At 38.4% G+C, this 18155-nt stretch overlaps 1 protein-coding gene across 50 annotated transcripts in view; it reads right to left on the reverse strand.

Moving 5' to 3' along the window:
- Sorbs1 (sorbin and SH3 domain containing 1) overlaps window positions 1–18155 on the reverse strand; it is a 227199-nt gene that overhangs the window by 117162 nt on the left and 91882 nt on the right. For 49 of the 50 annotated variants that reach the window (XM_033761268.1, XM_033761266.1, XM_033761262.1 and 46 more), the window contains one exon: window positions 1793–1847. In XM_033761268.1, coding sequence (XP_033617159.1) covers window positions 1793–1802 — 10 coding nt within the window. In that variant the 5' untranslated portion in view covers window positions 1803–1847. Of the gene's footprint in view, window positions 1–1792; window positions 1848–12852; window positions 12964–18155 lie in introns of all 50 variants that reach the window. The other variant, XM_033761253.1, reaches the window with a different exon arrangement.

The raw sequence follows: 18155 nt of genomic DNA on the forward strand, positions 1-18155 counted from the left end.
TTGGTATTTTGAGACAGGGTCTCACTATGTAGTTGAGACTGACCTGGAACTCACTATGTAGCATAGGCTGGTCTTGAACACACAGCGATCCTCCTGCCTCAGCCTCCCAAGTGCTGGGATTACAGGCATGCGCCACCATGCCCAGCTCCAATGATCATTTTTAATACTGGCATAATATTCTACCAAGTAAATACAGTTCACTTATTCATTCAACATCTACATGGAGTAATGTTTTTGTTTCCTTCAAATTAAGCTAGAAATTCCCAAGATGGAGGTCAATGGAGTCAGCATTTTGGATGGCTCCTCGCACCTCACCTGAGAGACAGCCTGGGAAGTCCCGTGGGTACTGCCACACCCTCACCCTTCTTCCAGGCCCTCCCTTTCTCCTTCTCCTGTCCTTACAAATGTCCTGTGCAGCAATAACATCTTAGCCTAATCCAGATAATGGTAGAGCAAGAAACTTTAGGCTGCAGGGTAAAAATTAAAAGAGAAGTAAATAAGTAAAAAGACCCAAGCCTGTTTTAAATAACAAAGCCAAAAGGCAAACAAACAGCAAAAAATTAGTTTACAAAGTAGCATTGACATCTAGTTAGAAGGAGAAATACTCCTAGCCTATAGCAAACACACTAAGGAATCAGGCACAAGCTAAGTTCCTCTCTATGCAAGGAGGAACTCTGGGCTCATTAACAGCAAGAATCCCAGGGGTGGAGCACTCACCATGCTTTGGGCACTGCACTCAGTGCTTTAAGAGAATTGCTTCACTCAAGCCTAACAAAATTCCAACAGGCAGGCACTTTCACTATATTCATTGTAGAGGCGAAGTCAGAGAAGCATCTACCACAGGCCCATAGCCACATAGGAAATACATAATGAAGCCAGGTCATGGCTCTGAGCTGCTCTACAAAGAGCCCTCCCAGCCCTACCACAAAGGGATCTGTGCAACTCGGGATTGGCCAAGAGCACTGCAGGTAAATAAGCAGAAAAGTTGTCTGTAATGTACACAGTTCTCTGGTAATACCCTTGAAATAATGCAGGATTCAAAACACTGAATGCAACATGCACATACTCTCTTCCCACTCTGGCCCACCCAGAGGTCCCAGAACTTTCCAGGGCATACTCAGTAGCCAATGTGGGCCTTAATCTCCAGATGGAAACTTCTCTACCTCCAATTCTAGGCTAGAATACTGACAATTAGCTGTATAATGAGCAGGGATCTGTTGTATTATCTCTCTTTCCAGCCCCCTGCTCTCAACTCCAGCCCAACACTAAAAATACTCAAAAAGAGTCATTTGTTGGGGTCTTGATTGTTGCTACTCCAAAGGCAAAGCAAAAGAGAGAGTAAAGTGTTCTACCAGCCAGGAAGAAGTGTTACATTAGTTCTCATCTCTGGGCACTTATGGTCGACATGTGTACTCTTGCTGCTGTCATTCTGATTAAGAAATGTCACCAAGGTATGTACATGTCAAAACTTATCAAACTGCATATTTAAAATACCAGTAGCTTATTATATGCCAATTATATCTCAGTAAAAGGAAAAGATGCTGTTGTAAAGATTGGAATATAATACAAGCAAAGTGTACATAGTACAGTTCTTGACAGATATTAGGTACTCAAAAAAATCATTAACAATGTAAGTGGTAATGGTCACTTAGGACAAAGTCCTTTGGAGGTCACCCAGGATACAAAAAATAAAAAATAAAATGCTGCCAGAGACCCGAGAATAAGTGGGACATTTTGGTTAGCAGGTGGTTTTATAGTTTTGCCAAGTAAGGCAGGATTTCAAATGACTTACTGGAACTCATGGTGGTAGCAGGACAAGCCTTCTGCAACTGGGACTCTGAACCTCTCTGCAAAAAAAAACAAACACCACAAAATAGAATCAATGAATGGCATGTTCATGGTCAGCATTAAAAATGCAAATACTGTAACCTTTGTTAAAACAGAGCCTACTGGGTATCTCTTGGTTGGACTTTTGAGTGGGGGGGTACCAAGAACTGAATTCAGGCAGCAGTACCAATGAGCTAAATCCCCAGCATTGGTTAGACCTCTTGTTCATGCCTGACCGTGCCCTTCTGTGCTCTTGGGGACCTCACTCAACATCCTAGCCTCACTTTTGTCACTTATACTGGGTTTAGATGTTACTCCAGATCTCATACACCTCTAATTCCACTAAAAACCTCAAGTTACCTGAGCACATGTGGTTCAAGAAGAGTGTAAAGGAAAGAGGAATACATATTTTAGGAGAAAGAGGTAAGATCAAAACACAAACTAATCATTAGAGGTTAATAATGGTAGTGAATACTCACATATAGCTAAAAATACAAAGAATGTTCTAAATGCTTTAAGTATGTTGATTAATTTGATCCTTACAATAGGTAAACACTACTATGTTAGTTCATTCGGATGAGGAAACCAAGGCAGAAGGAGGTGAAGCCATGTGCCTGTCTGTGTGGAGGAACTGACTCGTGGTTAAAGTTCCTTCCTGAGCACTGTAGCCCATCACCTGAAAGTGGGAACTAATCACCGATGCTCAAGTGGATAACCCTGATTTAATACAGCCTCTAACCAAAGGATACCTGCATTGTATTGGCAATACCCTGGTACCTACTGAGATCTTTAAGTTATCATTTGTCCACAAAAAATGTATCCATCTAAATTATACAATTTTATGGGTTTTGATAAATATACAGTCCCATAACACCACTACGATCATAATATACCACATTTTCATTACCCCCCAAAAAAGTCCCTTTGTGCCTCTCTATAGTCAATCCCTGCAACTAAAGATGTGATTTGGGATTTGTGGTGTGGTATGTGTATGTGTGTTACTGGAGATTGAACCCAGGGTCTCACATTTGCTAGGCAAGCATTCTACCACTGAGCTACATCCCCAGACATTTTTTTTCTCTATCAATTTGAGAAAGAGTCTTGCTAACTTTCCCACATTGACCTGAAACTTGGTGGTCCTACTGCTTCAGCCTCTTGAATAGCTGGAATTACAGACATGGGCCATGACACCCAGCTAGTACTGTTCTGCTTTCTGTCAATATAGTCTTATTTTTCTAGTATTATATTTATATGCAATTTTTTGAGCCTTGCTTTTCTCGTTTTCATAACTTTTTCAAAAAGGAGAACATTTCCAGATTCTTATTCTGTTCAACTCAGCTGTCTTTACTCAGTAAATCATTGATTCAATTTCTATAGCTTTGTATCTAAAATTGGGTAGTATAAGTCTTCCAATTTCATTCTTTTTTTTTTTTTTTTGGTTTTTTGAGACAGGGTCTCACTATGTAGTTGAGACTGACCTGGAACTCACTATGTAGCCCAGGCTGGTCTCAAACTCACAGCAATCCTCCTGCCTCAGCCTCCAGAGGGCTGGGATTACAGGTTTGTGCCACCACGCCCAGCCTTCCAACTTCATTCTTATCAAAAATCATTTTGACTATTTTAGGTCATGTGCATTTTTTATGTGAAGTTTAAAACTGTTTTATCAATTTCTAGCAACAACAACGAAAAAACCTGTTGGAATAGTGAATGGGATTTTGTCAACTAATATAGATTAATCAAAGGAAAACCAACATTTTAACAGTATTTAGTGTTCCAATTCATGAGTATGGCCTATCTCTCCCTTGTCTAAGACTTCTTTAATTTCTTTCCACAGTCTTTCATACTAAGAAAAGTACAGATCTTGCACATACTTTGGATAATGAGATTGTACTGGACATATCTGTAGGCTACAGAGCTAGAAAAATGAACTGAAATGTAGTCCAAAGACTACACTGGCATTGGCAGAGACTTATTAAAGATGCAGAAACTCAGACTCCATACCTACTGAGACAAAATCTGCACTTTAACAAGGTCCCAGGTGGTCCCTTTGCTCTTGAAAGTATGCAAACAAATGATGCCCAGGAAATCACTGGTTTGTGATTTCTGTAATAGGCATGTCAAGATAGGGTATGAAAATCTGCATAAGAAAACATGTTTCGGTTTTCTTTGTTTCACAAGCTGGTTTAAAGCACTGATTTCCTTTCTGGGTTGTTCTGTTTTCTATCATTCTTGGATTTGACAGACTAAAATGGTAGAGATGAAAAGAAAATCATTCTAAGTCCTTCTCTGCAGCCCAAATCAGCAGAAACTTTGCCTTTGTTACTGTCAAATACACCTGAGACTATCCATAACCTTCAATCGCCCCTCAGACTGTTCTGCAAAGACATTTAGTTTTTGGTCCAGGAACATACAACCTACTGTGTTCTGTATACCCTTGTGGTTTCTAATTCTACTTTTATGAGACCTTCCAGGACTAAAAGCATTGCTGTGATACTATCAGCCAATGCTTTTATTTTACAAATAATTTTATTAACTGGGTCTGGTGTTACAGGGCTGTAATCACAACACTCTGGGAGACTAAGGCAAGAGGATCAAACGTTTGTGCCAGGACAACTTTGTGAGACACTGTCTCAAGAATAATTTTTTTTAATTTAAAAAATAGGCCGGAGATGTAGCTCGGCAGGAAGGCCCTCAGTCAATTCTCAATGCTGAAAATTATCAGTTTTAATATGTCAGTTTTTACTACTCAATTTTTTTTTTACTACTCAATTTTTAAAGAATAACCAAAGAGATCTTTTGATTCAACTGTGAAGTTACCTTAACAGAAACCTTTTATTCCTTACATTGTTGTAAACATATCTGGACAGCTTTCATTTTTTAAATATCTATTTCATAAACATGTTTTAAGGTTTCTATGGTTAGTATAGCTATTGCTTTAATGGCTATACACTATTTCATTGTAATAACATTGTATAATCCATTTACCAATTATCTCTGCATAGTTTAATTCAGCTTCACTAAAAAAAAAAAAAATGAAGACAAAGTACACAACAACTTATGCTGGGAAGAAAGCAAAAGAATAATGGGGATTATCTTATGAGCCAAACAAAACGGAAGCATCAATTCACACGCTGACATATGTAAGTGACCCTTTGCCCATTTTATACTTCTCAATACTGAAACCACTAACTTCTGTCAGCCCACTCATACTTGCAAACTGATCTGGTCAGTGATGATATTCAAAATATTCAACCATCATTTTGCCATAAATGTTCACCAACTAGAGTAGACGACTATAGACACAGCACTCTCTAGAGAACCTTTCCCTGTGGCTGGTACTAACTGTTCAGTGGATGGATGGTGAGAGTAGGGAAATGGGTCCAGAGAGGTAGCAAGCTGTTTCAATATTTTAAGAACTAGCATGATACTAGCAGGTGACAATGACAACACATAGATAAGCACCAGCTAGGCAAACAAAGAATTTTTAGAACCAGGCATGGTGCTGGCATGCCTATAATCTTAGGTACTTGAGAAGCTGAAGCAGGAGGTTCTCAAGTTTGAGGACAGCATGGGCAACTTACCAGGATCTTGTTTCAAAATTTTAAAAAAGGACTGGGGATTTAGCACAGTAGTAGAGTGCTTGCTTGGCAAGGGCAAGAACATGGAGTCAATCCCCAGTAACAACAACAAAAAAAGAACTTTTTAGCTACAGTAGAAAGTTCTGTTGGATGCATTCTCTTGGTGACTGAAAATATGTGTGATTCAAAGAATCAGAGGGGAATTAAAAAAAAAAAAAAAGAACTACAGCAAGGGTAGCAGTGGCGGCTGTAACAAGGACAGGTGCCCAGAGTCTGGTCCAATCCTTACTGCAACAGCAGTAAGATCCTATTAGACTATCCCAGGGCTTGATTCTGGCTCTGATTCCAACCAACTCAGCCTTCCACAATTCCTACCCCAGTCCTGAGCACAATTTTCCAGCCTTTCAAACTCCATGAATTTCCCAAGATCTTGCCAATAAATCGCTTGTCAGTTGAAGTTCCTGGAGGTGGGTTTTGGTTATCTGCATCCCAAGAACCTTGACCAGTACAAGCTGGGAAGAAGAGTTTTCAAAGGTTTCATCTGAAAAAAAAGTTTCTTCATTCCTCTCTGCTGAAGTAAGGCTGGCCTGATCTGAATCCCAAGTGACTCAGCTATGGTTTTGCCTCTGTCACCTAAAGAGCTCACAGTCCAGGTATGAGATGCATCCAGGAGGCTGCACAAATCAAGCCCTGACCAGAACACAGAAAGCTCTGAAGGCTTCATTTGGTCCCTACTGCTTCTTCAGGGATAGAACAGGACATAACAATCAGATGTTGAACTGAGAATTTTAAAATCCGAGTGGGAAAGAGCTTGATTTGGTTGAGTACTGTATATGATACCACATCAATGACTCAAATATCTAGGAAGTCCTCTCCAAAGAAGCCAGGCACCTTTCAGTAAAAGCCAAAGAGAACTGTGCCATCTACTGGCAAAAACCTGACAACTGCAAGTAGACAATTATTTCATAGTGAGTTTCAGGAATTTACAGTGTCACAGATTGCGTGGGCCAGCCAGATTCAAGCCTCAATTCCCCATGCCTTGAGCTATAGGGCCTTTCCACAGCACCAATACAGACATTCCACTACAAGAACAAGACGTGAAATGGCCAGAGTTACTAAGAACACATCCAGATAACTAGTGATTCTGCACAGCCTCTCCCTAATTCCATGATCTTATAATTTTCAGTTTTGATGACAAAGAATGAATAATCATCAAAAATTTTGGTTCCAGCTAAAACAAAATCCAACAATAAACATGAATTGTCTACTAAGAAAGGAAAAAAAGTCTTTCTATGCAGAGTTTGCAGATGTGTGACTAGAGAGAACTTGAATTTGTCTGTAAAAAACAAAGTCAAGGTCTAACAAAGATTCTTGGAAGAAAATGAGTCTTTGGCTAACCTCTTACACAGCACACTCCAGCTTCTCCTATTCACTGTAGGATTTGGCTCCACAACTCTTCCCTGTCCTAGCACTAGATGATACATTCCTGGATGTGAAGGACTGTGTCCATCCTCAGAACTAAGAATGCAGTGAGCTCTCCAGTCACAGATTTTGTCCTTGACCCTATTTGGTCTTGAGAACCTAATTTTGGAGTCTTAGCTCCAAAATAACTAAGACTCTCCATAACTCCACTTTAGCTGTTTAAAAAGAAGCCAGCTTTGCCCTCAGACAAAAACCCAGTTATACTGTCCTTTTGAAATCTAACCTAGGACTTGATCTTTTATATATTTGTGTCTTCCAATGGCTTGAAAAGAACAGAAACAGCTCACAAAGACCTAAAATAATGTTCAGCCTTATTTCTTTGTACTTTGCTGATCTAAATTTCTCCAACTTTTCAAAAGCTCCTTCTCTTCTCAAGCTCTATTAATGTCATTTCTTTTCAAATGCATTCTCTACATTATTGGAGGGGGTGCAAATGCTTGTCAGAAAGCCAGAAAGGATAAACACTGAGTCGCAGACACTTCCTTTCAAGGGGAAGAAACTAGGATAAACTTGACCCTGACATTAACTTCTGTTAGGAATCCCATGACATAGCTGAGAGCTCAGAACTCAACAGGCTAAAGGTTTCTGTAAAAAGACCAATATTGCTGGAGAGGGAGCAATAGGAAAACACAACAGAAAGTTCATTCCCTACATCCTCTAATTTCCTCCTGGAGTTCCTCCAACTCAGTTTCCGTTTTACCAATTATCAGAAACAGCCTTCAGAAAGGTTTCCAGTGCATACAGACGGCCAAGTCCAACAGTTTCTGTACTAGTCAAGGCCTCACTGATATAACTCAAGGAATTTAAGAGAGTTAACTCCTTCTTCCTTCCCACAAGCACTTTCTGGTTCTGATTACTAAGTGTCACTGTGAACTGATTTACATTGGACCATGGTAAGCCTCCTTAAAAAAAAATACATAAATAAATAAAAAATCTCTGTACTTCTTCTAGAAGCTTAAGATCTAAAAGGTAATGAGCCGGTCTTTGGTCCTTTCTAACTGCATACTCACCTCCTTGTGGTTTTCATCTGGTGTATCAGAACCTGAAGGTTCCATGCAGGTTCCCTATCCCATTTCTATGACTTTCCAACTGGGTTGGAAGGAGATTCCATGAACCTTCTCAGGCTACTGGCTAGGCACCCATCCAACCACCCACTCCCCACTTCTTGCCTCAAGCAGGGAAACTGTGCTTTTACGGATTTCATTCATTTATGCCTCCTGAGCTTTCCTTGGGTAAATGAATTCTATGGCAAGAAAGAAAAGAGTGAGAGAAAGAGAACAAAAAGTTTATAAACCAAAAATCCAATCCACCTCATCTAGATGCAAAACATTAGACTCAGAAGGAAAAAAAAAAAAAGCTCTCTTCTTTAACTGGCCCTGAAAGTTATTCCTTCTACTAACTTGTGTACACTTCCCTCCAATCCCTTCTATTTCCTCAGGATAGTCTTTAACCTTTAATACTGGATTCCAGGTGAGAATAAGCCCTCCAAAGTGCAACTACCTCCTTTAGAATCTTTCAGTGGCAACCACCCGAAGTCCAGGCAATCACCTACAAGGCCTGGCTAAGTCCATTACTTTATCTCTCTCTGTCCTTCCTGCTGGCCATACCTAACATACAAAGCCCACCAATGAGCACTTGGCTGACAGGGCAGACCCTCAGTCATCTCCTACTCTAACATCTCACACAGTGTTTCACTCACAAGACCTCACTGATGTTGGTGAAATGAAATTCTGTTCTTCAACATGTTGATACGTGGCTTTCCCCCCTTCTTTGCCATTACCCCTACACCTACCTTTTCCACATCTTCCATTTCTGTGACCCATATAATCTCCCATCTACCATTCTGTTTATCATCTCACTCCTAGAATACTATCACAGTCTAGTAAGCCTCAGAATCACCCCATATCTTACACACAGGTATGTTTTTTGGTTTTTGGTGGTGATGGTAGTGTTTTTTGTTTTGCTTTTCTTTTGAGATAGTGTCTTGCTATGTAGTTCAGGCTGGACTTGGACTCACCGCAATCCTTCTGCCTCAGCCTCTCAAGTGCTAGAATTACAGGTGTGAGCCATCATGCCTGGCGGCCATGTTCTGACTTGAGCAAAGAAAGAGTTCCTGGATCAAATTTGAATGGAGAAAAATGCACAGGGCTCCTCTAAAGCTCAGAGGGGCTGGCTGGGCAGCATGGGCAAAGAGAAAAAAGGCAGTAAAATCTCCTAGGGAAAAATACTGTCTAAAATTCAGGAGTGATAATACTATTCAAACGTTTCTTTAGCACTAACTATGCACATAGGCCAGTGGTTGGCCCAAACGAGACCAACAGGATCAGACTCCATTCCTATCTTTGAGGCTGTCACAAGGAGGTAAGATGAGACATCTAAATAAGATACAATCAGATAACTCTTCTGCTAACAATCTGAACTATGATGGCAGTGCAGTAAAAAACCGAGTACATTTTGCATGAGAGAGAATCAGGGAATGAATAGATATGAAAATTTGAAGTGTTCAATGATATAACTTTTAAAATCACCTCAGATGTCAAACATTTAGAATCACTGATATCTAAAAGTCCAAGACCAAATTCCTTAATATGCCATAAGATCCTGAAAGATCACATTTCAATTACTTTTCCAGTCTTCTCTCTCCTATATGTACTCTATAAGACCTAAATTCCACGTGTGATATACTTGTCACTCCTACTGAATTCTGACAATTTCCCATCTCCAAGCCTTGAATTTTACTGATGCTTCCCACTAACGCCTTTCCCCTCGTGTATCCAATTAAAGTCAATTCCGACAGCTAGTAAACTGACCGAACAAACTCTAAGAGTTTTATTTTGGTCTAATTTTGTTGTCAATCTTTAGAAACGTCATGGAGATAAGGAACTCATTTTAATAAGACCTATTTATGATCCCAGAATTCAAAAATCGCTAGCTCCCACAAAAATCCTCACATTCTCATTCCAGACCATTGCCAGAGAAGGGTCAGATTCAGCGCTGGAACTACTAATAAATCTGCGATTTTTTTAACCTTTCATACTTAAGTGAAACTTGCAAAGAAAAAAAAATTGATTTCTGCCAACAAAACTGCTAATAAGAAAAATGTAGCCCACAAATAATTTTAAGTTCTATAAATGTAATATTATTTGTGCTTCAAACAATATTATTCAGGAAATAATTTGTAATCACTTACTACATTGTCCACATATTAAAATGTATGGCTTGCACTAAATAGAGTCAATATCCTTACTTTACAATGTAGTCATACTAACTTACAAGAAAAAACTTAAAAGCATGAAGAAATCACTCCCAGAAGAGAAAATGCAAACAACAAACAAATCTAAATAGAACGTCACTTAACTTGATTAGTGTTTTTAAAAGATTAAAATAATGACTAGCCTTTTTTTCTACTTCTTAAAATTAGTCCACAAATATTTTAAAAATGAATACTCCTGGGTAAATACAAAGACACTGTTTTTCCTTTTTTCATATACTATCAATGACACAATAAATTGTTACCACTATTTTCAACAATGGGCACCAGCGAGCTATGCACCTCCTCTCCCCTGTGCTTTAGGAGAATCTAGTCCAAAAAGAAAGTATCACACGACAATAAAGCTATATACACAGAGATATTTTCCACAGCTTTATTAAAATAATGAAAACATCCTGGTGTTAAGCAACAGGGGGACCAATTAGCAGCCCACATAGCCACTGGGTAGACCGCTGAACAAACAGTTACCAGTGTACTGGTTATGCACACTCCACAACATGGGAAATGTCTCCTCAAAAGATTAGGTGAAAGCAGGGGGATATAGATCTGTCTATGTGGCATTTGTGATTATAATTATGTAAAAGAAAACACATACAAATACACCCAAATTCTAGTAGTAACTGTGTTAGCTGGAGTTATAAGCAATTTCTGTCATTTCTATTTTCGGTAGTTCAGATCTTTTTTGATTTTGTTGGATTTTGTAATATTTGCATATAAATAATGAGGCATCTTAGGGATGGGGACCAAGATAAATAGTAAATTAATTTTATATTTCATATATACCTTATAGCCTAAAGGTGATTTTATACAATATTTTTAGTGTGCCTGCATTTCATATGAGGTCAGGTGTGAAATTTTCTACTTATGGTATCATACTAGTCCTCAAAAAGTTTCATATTTTGGAGCATTTCCTATTTTGGACTTTCAGGTTAGGGATGTGTTCAAACTATAGTACATTTCTTTTCTAAAGAAAAGTTGTTTTCTAGTTTACTTAGCATCTAATATACAACTGTGATCTTTAGACCTTTCAAGAGAAAGTTCTAGAAGACAAGCTTTAAAATGCCACAAACAACCTTGTCCATTCAATGATGGCAGCTCCACATGATTCAATTTTTCAGAGGACTAAAAGCAACTGACCCCAAATGTGGACTTCCAAAATTAATCACAGTGATTGCTTTTCTTTACTGAAGCCAGACTATTCTCATGCAGTTCCTTATGAGGACTACGTGAGAAATAAAATGACTTAAATGTTCAGCCAGATTTCCTAAAGAAGCAATTGTACGAAAACACCTCATTTACAAAGACTTAGCAAGGCTGCCAGACGACAACATACACAGTACCTCCACTGTTCCCATAGTTTGTTCCCTGTCAATTCTCTGCTCTTTATGGGACCCCATGGCATTCCAGAGCCCCAAGTTCCTTGTCTTTATATGTGCAACTCTAGGCACACAGAGTTTCTTAGGCATTGTTAACCAAAACAAGTCCTAAATGTGAAAAGTGGCCCATTTGTGCTTCCCAAATATGGTCCTGTCTACTGAACCAAAACAAAGCTATCTAATTACGACATCTAGTATATTTGGAATCTTCTACTTGGACAATCTAGATAATTCAAAATAGGGCAGATTCCCAAATTCATTTGATAAAAGCAAAACATCTTAGCTCTGGATAAATTATAAACCCTTAACCTCAAAATAAAAGTAAATCCAGGATAGAGACACCAGGCTTCTTCTGAAGGGGTGACTATCTAATGTCTATCTGGGGAGCAAACATAAATGGAAACATCTTGAGTTCCAAGGGAGTCACAGGCCATACAGATAAATGAGACTAAGAAGCACTGTGTGAGGCTGAAAAGCAAATCTAAACATGTTTTTAGAGCTTAAGAACAGGAGAGAAGGTTGGGCTGGACATGGCAGGAGAAGTGTCTCCTCTCATAGACAATCCACACATAGTTCCCGTTTCACTTTTCTTTTTAGCCACAAAATTCCTACAGCTAAATATTCACCACATCCTATATTATACAGACATCTGCAGTACAGGCCCATACCATGGTCATGAATGAGGGAACAGAGGCTCCATTCAGTAAAAAGACTTTGAATCTTTTGCAAATTCATAGCTTAAATACCTCAATTCCTAAAACTGACTTACTAAAAAACTGCTTATTTTCCGTAAGTTTTAAAATTTTACTGAGTACACTAACCTACTCAAAAGTCAATATGAAACACTGAAAATAATCTCTTTTCTGAGAAAAATTCTCTTCTAAGTGGTGTTTCTTTAATAACTGAGATGGACACATACACAGAGGCCTGAAATCAGTATATCTCTGAACTTGGGCTCTGTAGACCAAGGATTATCAGTGCTTACTATAATAAACCTGCAACTTTGGCTCCCATTACTCACAGCAGTATACTAGTACTGTCCATTCCTCCAATCTATTATTTGGCATTAATTTTAGTCAATTTTTAATAAATCCCATATAAAAGCTGCATCAAAGTATTTGAGAATACAAGGCAAATTTCTGAAATGGGTTTTCTTCAAACTAAGACAAAAGCACTAAAACATTTACTATAGTAACAAACTCAAAGCAAATATTTGATGAGAGTATTTTGTTTCAATCTATGTTGGATCTCAGGCCAGACTACATAGAGTTAGCATCTAATATACATTTTATGTATTAATATATAAATATGAGCGTACCTGTCTATATACATATGCAAATTTTATCTGCACTGCAGGCAGCAGAGAGCCGTGGCTCAGCTGGGGCCTGCCATACCTTCGTATTTAGCTGTCACAAATGCTTGCTGGCTGCTGGAAAACAATAACAAGTCAGGATCAAAAGATCGGGATTTGAGTACAAACTTGGCCTGGGCTATGCAAATTGAGAAGTCCCTTATTTTGACAGCCGTGGCTTACTCATCCATAAAAGGGAATTAATATCTAATTTAACAAGTTGCTCTTAAGATTAAATTTTAAAAACAAATAAGACATTATAAATTGTGTTATAAATGGAAAGTACTCTAGAAAAGAAGGTGCTATTCCTTTTTATCCTTTACTATTTTAACAGACTGATGAGTAAAATCTCTGTTTAACTGATTTTGAGATTGATGTTACCAATATTTACCTGTACCAAAAATCATAATTTACAAACTACAGAATGATTCAAACCCAGAAATCAGTCTCCAGCTCTAAATGAAAAATGATCTTGGTAAAGACATCATGTTTTAAAAGATTTTAGAGTTGCTAGCTCTTCAGGGTCAGGTCTCCAGGACAAAACCATCATTACGGACGCAATGCTGCTCTGTGCTCACACTACAAGACAGACACGAAGTGTCTCTTTATTCCTAAAAGTACTGAGAACCAGACAATTTACATTTCTGATCCTCAGAACCTCTAGTAAGGTTTACATATCCAGTCTGCAAATGGAAAAATTGAGTCTCAATAAAAATCAGAAGATGTGCTGAGAAGTCCAGCAGAAACAAGTAGAAAAGCTGTAAGACAGATCCTGGCTATGGCTCTACCAAGCAGCTCCATCTCACAAGTTATAGAACAGTGCCTGCCTGAAGCAAGATGCTCCTATACAAAGACTGCTCTGAGAGCGCACAGATCTTAAAAAGACAAGTGGATCATATGAAGGAATTTTATTTCAGCTGTAGTAATAAGATACTCATATTCATCAACCAATATAAAAGATAGTCCCTACCCTCAGAGACTGTCTTCAAGAGAAGATGATGAATTACAACAAACAGCATGCAAGAACGTATAAGGGCTGCCATCCCCTATAGGAATGTTCTAAATAAAAGAATGCCAAGCTTTGAGACTTACAGAGGAAAGACAGTGCACATGTTGACCAAAGCATTCTCTTCTGAATGGTTAAAATAACCCTGTAGTTTCTTTATAAAATCTTCCCACAGTCTGTTGGAAGCAACAACATACACCGACACCTCTCTATACACACTTGCCTTTTTAATAAGTGTAGAGAGAAACTCTAGAATAAATATAACTTGGATTTGAGTTGTTGCTATGCCACTTACTAGACGCATGATCTGCAATTAACCTTGCTAGGCCTCAGCTTCTCATCTATAAAATGGGAAAAATGGAAGCTATCAACCTTATAGTTCACAGTGAGGATTAAAAGAGATCAAGCACACTCTGGGGCCTATTACAGTGTTAGCAAGTTTTCAATAAATTTTAGCTACTTTCAGCATGATTATCATCATCAATAGCATCCAAGAAGGAGGCTCAAAACTACTTTCACCACAGCTGATTTCTCTGAGTAGTAGCAGATGTTCTTTTTAGCTAAGAAAAGAACAGTCTCAGGGGCTACAGTATAGCTCAGTGTTAAAGCATAATAAAAGGACAGTCTCAATCAGCTTCCCATTCAAGAACTTACAGAACCCGCTTCTTCACTTTCTTATGAGGTAACATGGCCTGCTTTCAACAGCACAATCCCTTCCATGAGCAAACTTCCTGTAAGAAGCAAAGAAAATGGGCTACTCTTTTCCCCAAGAGTTTAATCTCACTGATGTTATGTGTCATTTGATGGACAGATAAATCTTTCTATCTTCCATGTCTTCTGCTACTAACAAGTTGTTCTTCTCACCAAGCACCTAAGTGAGAGTCCCCAAATAGGTAGTGGCTAGCACATAGCACAGAACAGAACAGTCCAGTCGATGGAAAGGGTTTGTACTGAAGCACATATGAAATTACACTGGGTGGATGCTATACACAAACCATAATTCAGGCCAAGGAATTGGTAGGAGAGAGGTTTCCTAATTCAAGATTCAGGCTGGCTAAGACATGCAGAATGTGCTATAGAGTTTGAGGTCCTGGGGCAGGGAAATGGTATGGGCAGACTGTGGCATGAGGTCAGGTCACAAAAGAGGGCACTGAGGCCCAGTGGTTTTCATCAGACACATAGAAATTCTTCAACCACATATACCCTTTCTGCCCAGGAAAGAAGCTCCCAGCAACTGGGCTAAGAAAAGCTCCATGGAATCCCTGATTGCAGCAATCACAGGTGAGTTTCTACATTTGTCTTTCTTGCTTACTTGGAGCAAAACCTGCTGCTCAGAGGATTTGATCTTCTGTGCATACTTCCTAAATCTCATTCTGTCATTTCTACCCACAGTAAAGCTCTTTTTCTACCCTACTGCTTTGGTGGCTGACAAGATACAATTATCAGAAAATAAAAACTGTCAAAAATCCTTTAGAACTCAAAAAAAAAAAAAAAAAAAAAAGCTTACTAAATAGAGAAACTACAACATCAACCACTAAAATAGAATAAACGGTGACAGAGTTAGAGATGTTTAAGAGATCATTTCCAGGCTAATAAAGAGAATGGTTTTTAAGTCCAAATGACCTTGTCTTCACATTCACAACTTATATAAATATAAAATGTTAGAAGAAAAGAACTAAATCTGTTCTAGTCAGTGTAGGATGCAGACAGCAGGGTAGGGGATTGATATCTTCATTAAGAGAACAATTAAGTCCTTTACACCGACTCTAATACGTGCTTCACAGAGACTCTGATGCTGCAGTAAACCTCAGTGTTCCCACAAGCAAAATGGGATAAAATGGCATTAATTTCTCTATTGCAAGCATGAACAGTGCCATATGTCATGAAGCACAATGCCTGGCACTCAGGAAGAACTCAATAAATGATTGACATAATTAGTTTATTTCCCACTTGTCGTATTCTGACTCAAAAGAGTCCAATGTGGGTGGAAATCCAAGTTAATAAAATGCTCCCATTAGTCACTGTTTTACTAAAATAATAATTTACTAGATATTGCATAAGGATGCAGGGCACAGCCAGGAATGAGAGCTGTTTGCCTTGGGCAGAGAAAATTCAACATAAACCTTGTGGTGACCCCATTTTTGTACAGAAGTTTGTAAATTACAAGACAACAGTGCCTTGGACATCTGCAACACTGCAACACAGATGGACCTTTGAGTTGGAAGGAAGGAAGGAGGAGAAGGGAAGGAGGGAAGGAGTGAAGGGGAGAAGGAAGAGGCAGGCAGGCAATGCAAAGCTATATGATTTGTCTGTAACAAGTCCCATGTGTTAGCCAGGCAGTCGCACAGCGGCACACACCTATAATCCCAGCATTTGGGAGGCTGAGGAAAGGATTATGAGCTCAAGGCCAACCTGTACTATCCAGCAAGACCGTCTCAAAATTAAAAACAAAATAAAACAAACCAAAAAAATAAGAAAAAAGGGCCAAAAAATTCAGAGCTTCCTATAATTTCAGTTTCCAAGTACCTAAACCTTAAAGACCTGATCAACCCACTGAAATAATAAACTGCAACACCAGGCACATATCTTCCTGGAAACACTAAGAACCCCCACCCTGCCAAGTGCTTCCTACAGGACAGAGAGGAGACAAAGTAGCCCTAGAAGTTACCGTTACCTTTTCTATGGTCTTGCTCTACTCTACATGCTGAGCACCCTGAAGACAGGCACTTGTGTTTGCCTGAATGTTTCTTAAGTCACAGGACACTAAAATATTGTTCTAAATTGTTTTTAAAAGTTCCTCATGGCATTTCCCTCTCCTCTAAAAAAAATTTTACAATGGAAGTATTGAAATAGCCGGGGATTTAGGTCAGTGGTTCCACCACCTGCCTCTTAAGCGCAAGGTTCTGAGTTTGAGCCACAGTACCAAAAAAAGAAAGGAGGGAAGTATTTGAAATAAAACCTAAGATTTAATTACATTTCTGTAAATCCAAATATCTCAAAATAAACACTCATACATAAAGCTATATTAAGAAATAAATGACATTTCTTTTTGTAAAAACAAATCATTAATCTAAGGCAAGTCCACAATCAAATGCTCATGAGTGTTTTTGAATTCATTAATTCATTCACTAAAAGTTTACTAACTGTACGGAATTGACTAATGGCTCTCACCATTTAAATTTGTAGGATATCTTGCCTATCTGGAAATCAAACCATCCAAATGTCTAACTGAGGGCCAGGGATTTAGTTCAGTGATTCCACTACCTGCCTCACAAGCAATTAGGTTCCAAGTTCAATCCCTGGTACCTCCCCCAAAAAAGTCTGAGAGATTTTTTAAAAGACTGTGCACTATGGGAAAGGATAAAGGTTTCTTACAAGAATCCTCATCCCTTCTTTTTTCAGGTATAGAACAAAAATCCTTCGGAAAAATGTAATTTTAGAACTCCTGGGTTGGTTCTCATTCTGTTTAATGGGAACTATGGTATTAGTGGAGTTTGGTGAATATGTCACACTTCTGGAGGGAATTCAGCTCAAGAAGCATATCATTTTAGACTTTCTCCCTGTTTAATAATAAAAATGCAAAAATAAGTTTTCTTCTTTAAAAATGTAAAGTCTATTATACATTTTAGTCCTTATTTCCACTTTCCTTTTCTTACACCAGAGAAACAATGTGGTATTAAATGTATATTAGATATTGGGAAATGGGAAGAAAATGTTCAAATTTTGAGAAAGGGATTATGGGAGGGGGAGAGGGAAAGAAAAAAGAATGAATAGAAGAAAAAATGGAAACAAAGCTTTTGTAAGTAAGGAGGGGAAGAGGGATCAAAGGGAGGGGGAATGGGAAAAAATTCTTCAAGATATATCATATATAGGTACAAATCCCTATGATGAATTTTTTTTGGGGGGGTACTGGGGAATCGAACTCAGGACCTTGTGCCCACGAGGCAGGTGGCAAAACCACTGAGCTAAATCCCTCGCTCCTATAATGAATCTCATCATTTATGTATAACGAAAATGTACCAATTAATGTTTTGCTTTAAAAAATGTAGTCTAAGTAAATATTCTAGATCATAAGGGGAAAAAATTTAAATGTTTTTAAAGTTTTTATTAAAAACAGAAATGAAAAATACATAAACTCTCAGACTGTTCATGAAACATTTCAAATTCTCATCTGCTAATGTAACGACTCTAAAAATTAACTGCAAAAAAAAAAAAAAAAAAACTGTTCAGAAAACTCAAAAACGGGAAATCAGGAACCAGGCCC

The sequence above is a fragment of the Fukomys damarensis genome, unplaced genomic scaffold, assembly GCF_012274545.1.
Source record: "Fukomys damarensis isolate Sample0158 unplaced genomic scaffold, DMR_v1.0_HiC HiC_scaffold_8, whole genome shotgun sequence".
Lineage (NCBI taxonomy): Eukaryota > Metazoa > Chordata > Mammalia > Rodentia > Bathyergidae > Fukomys > Fukomys damarensis.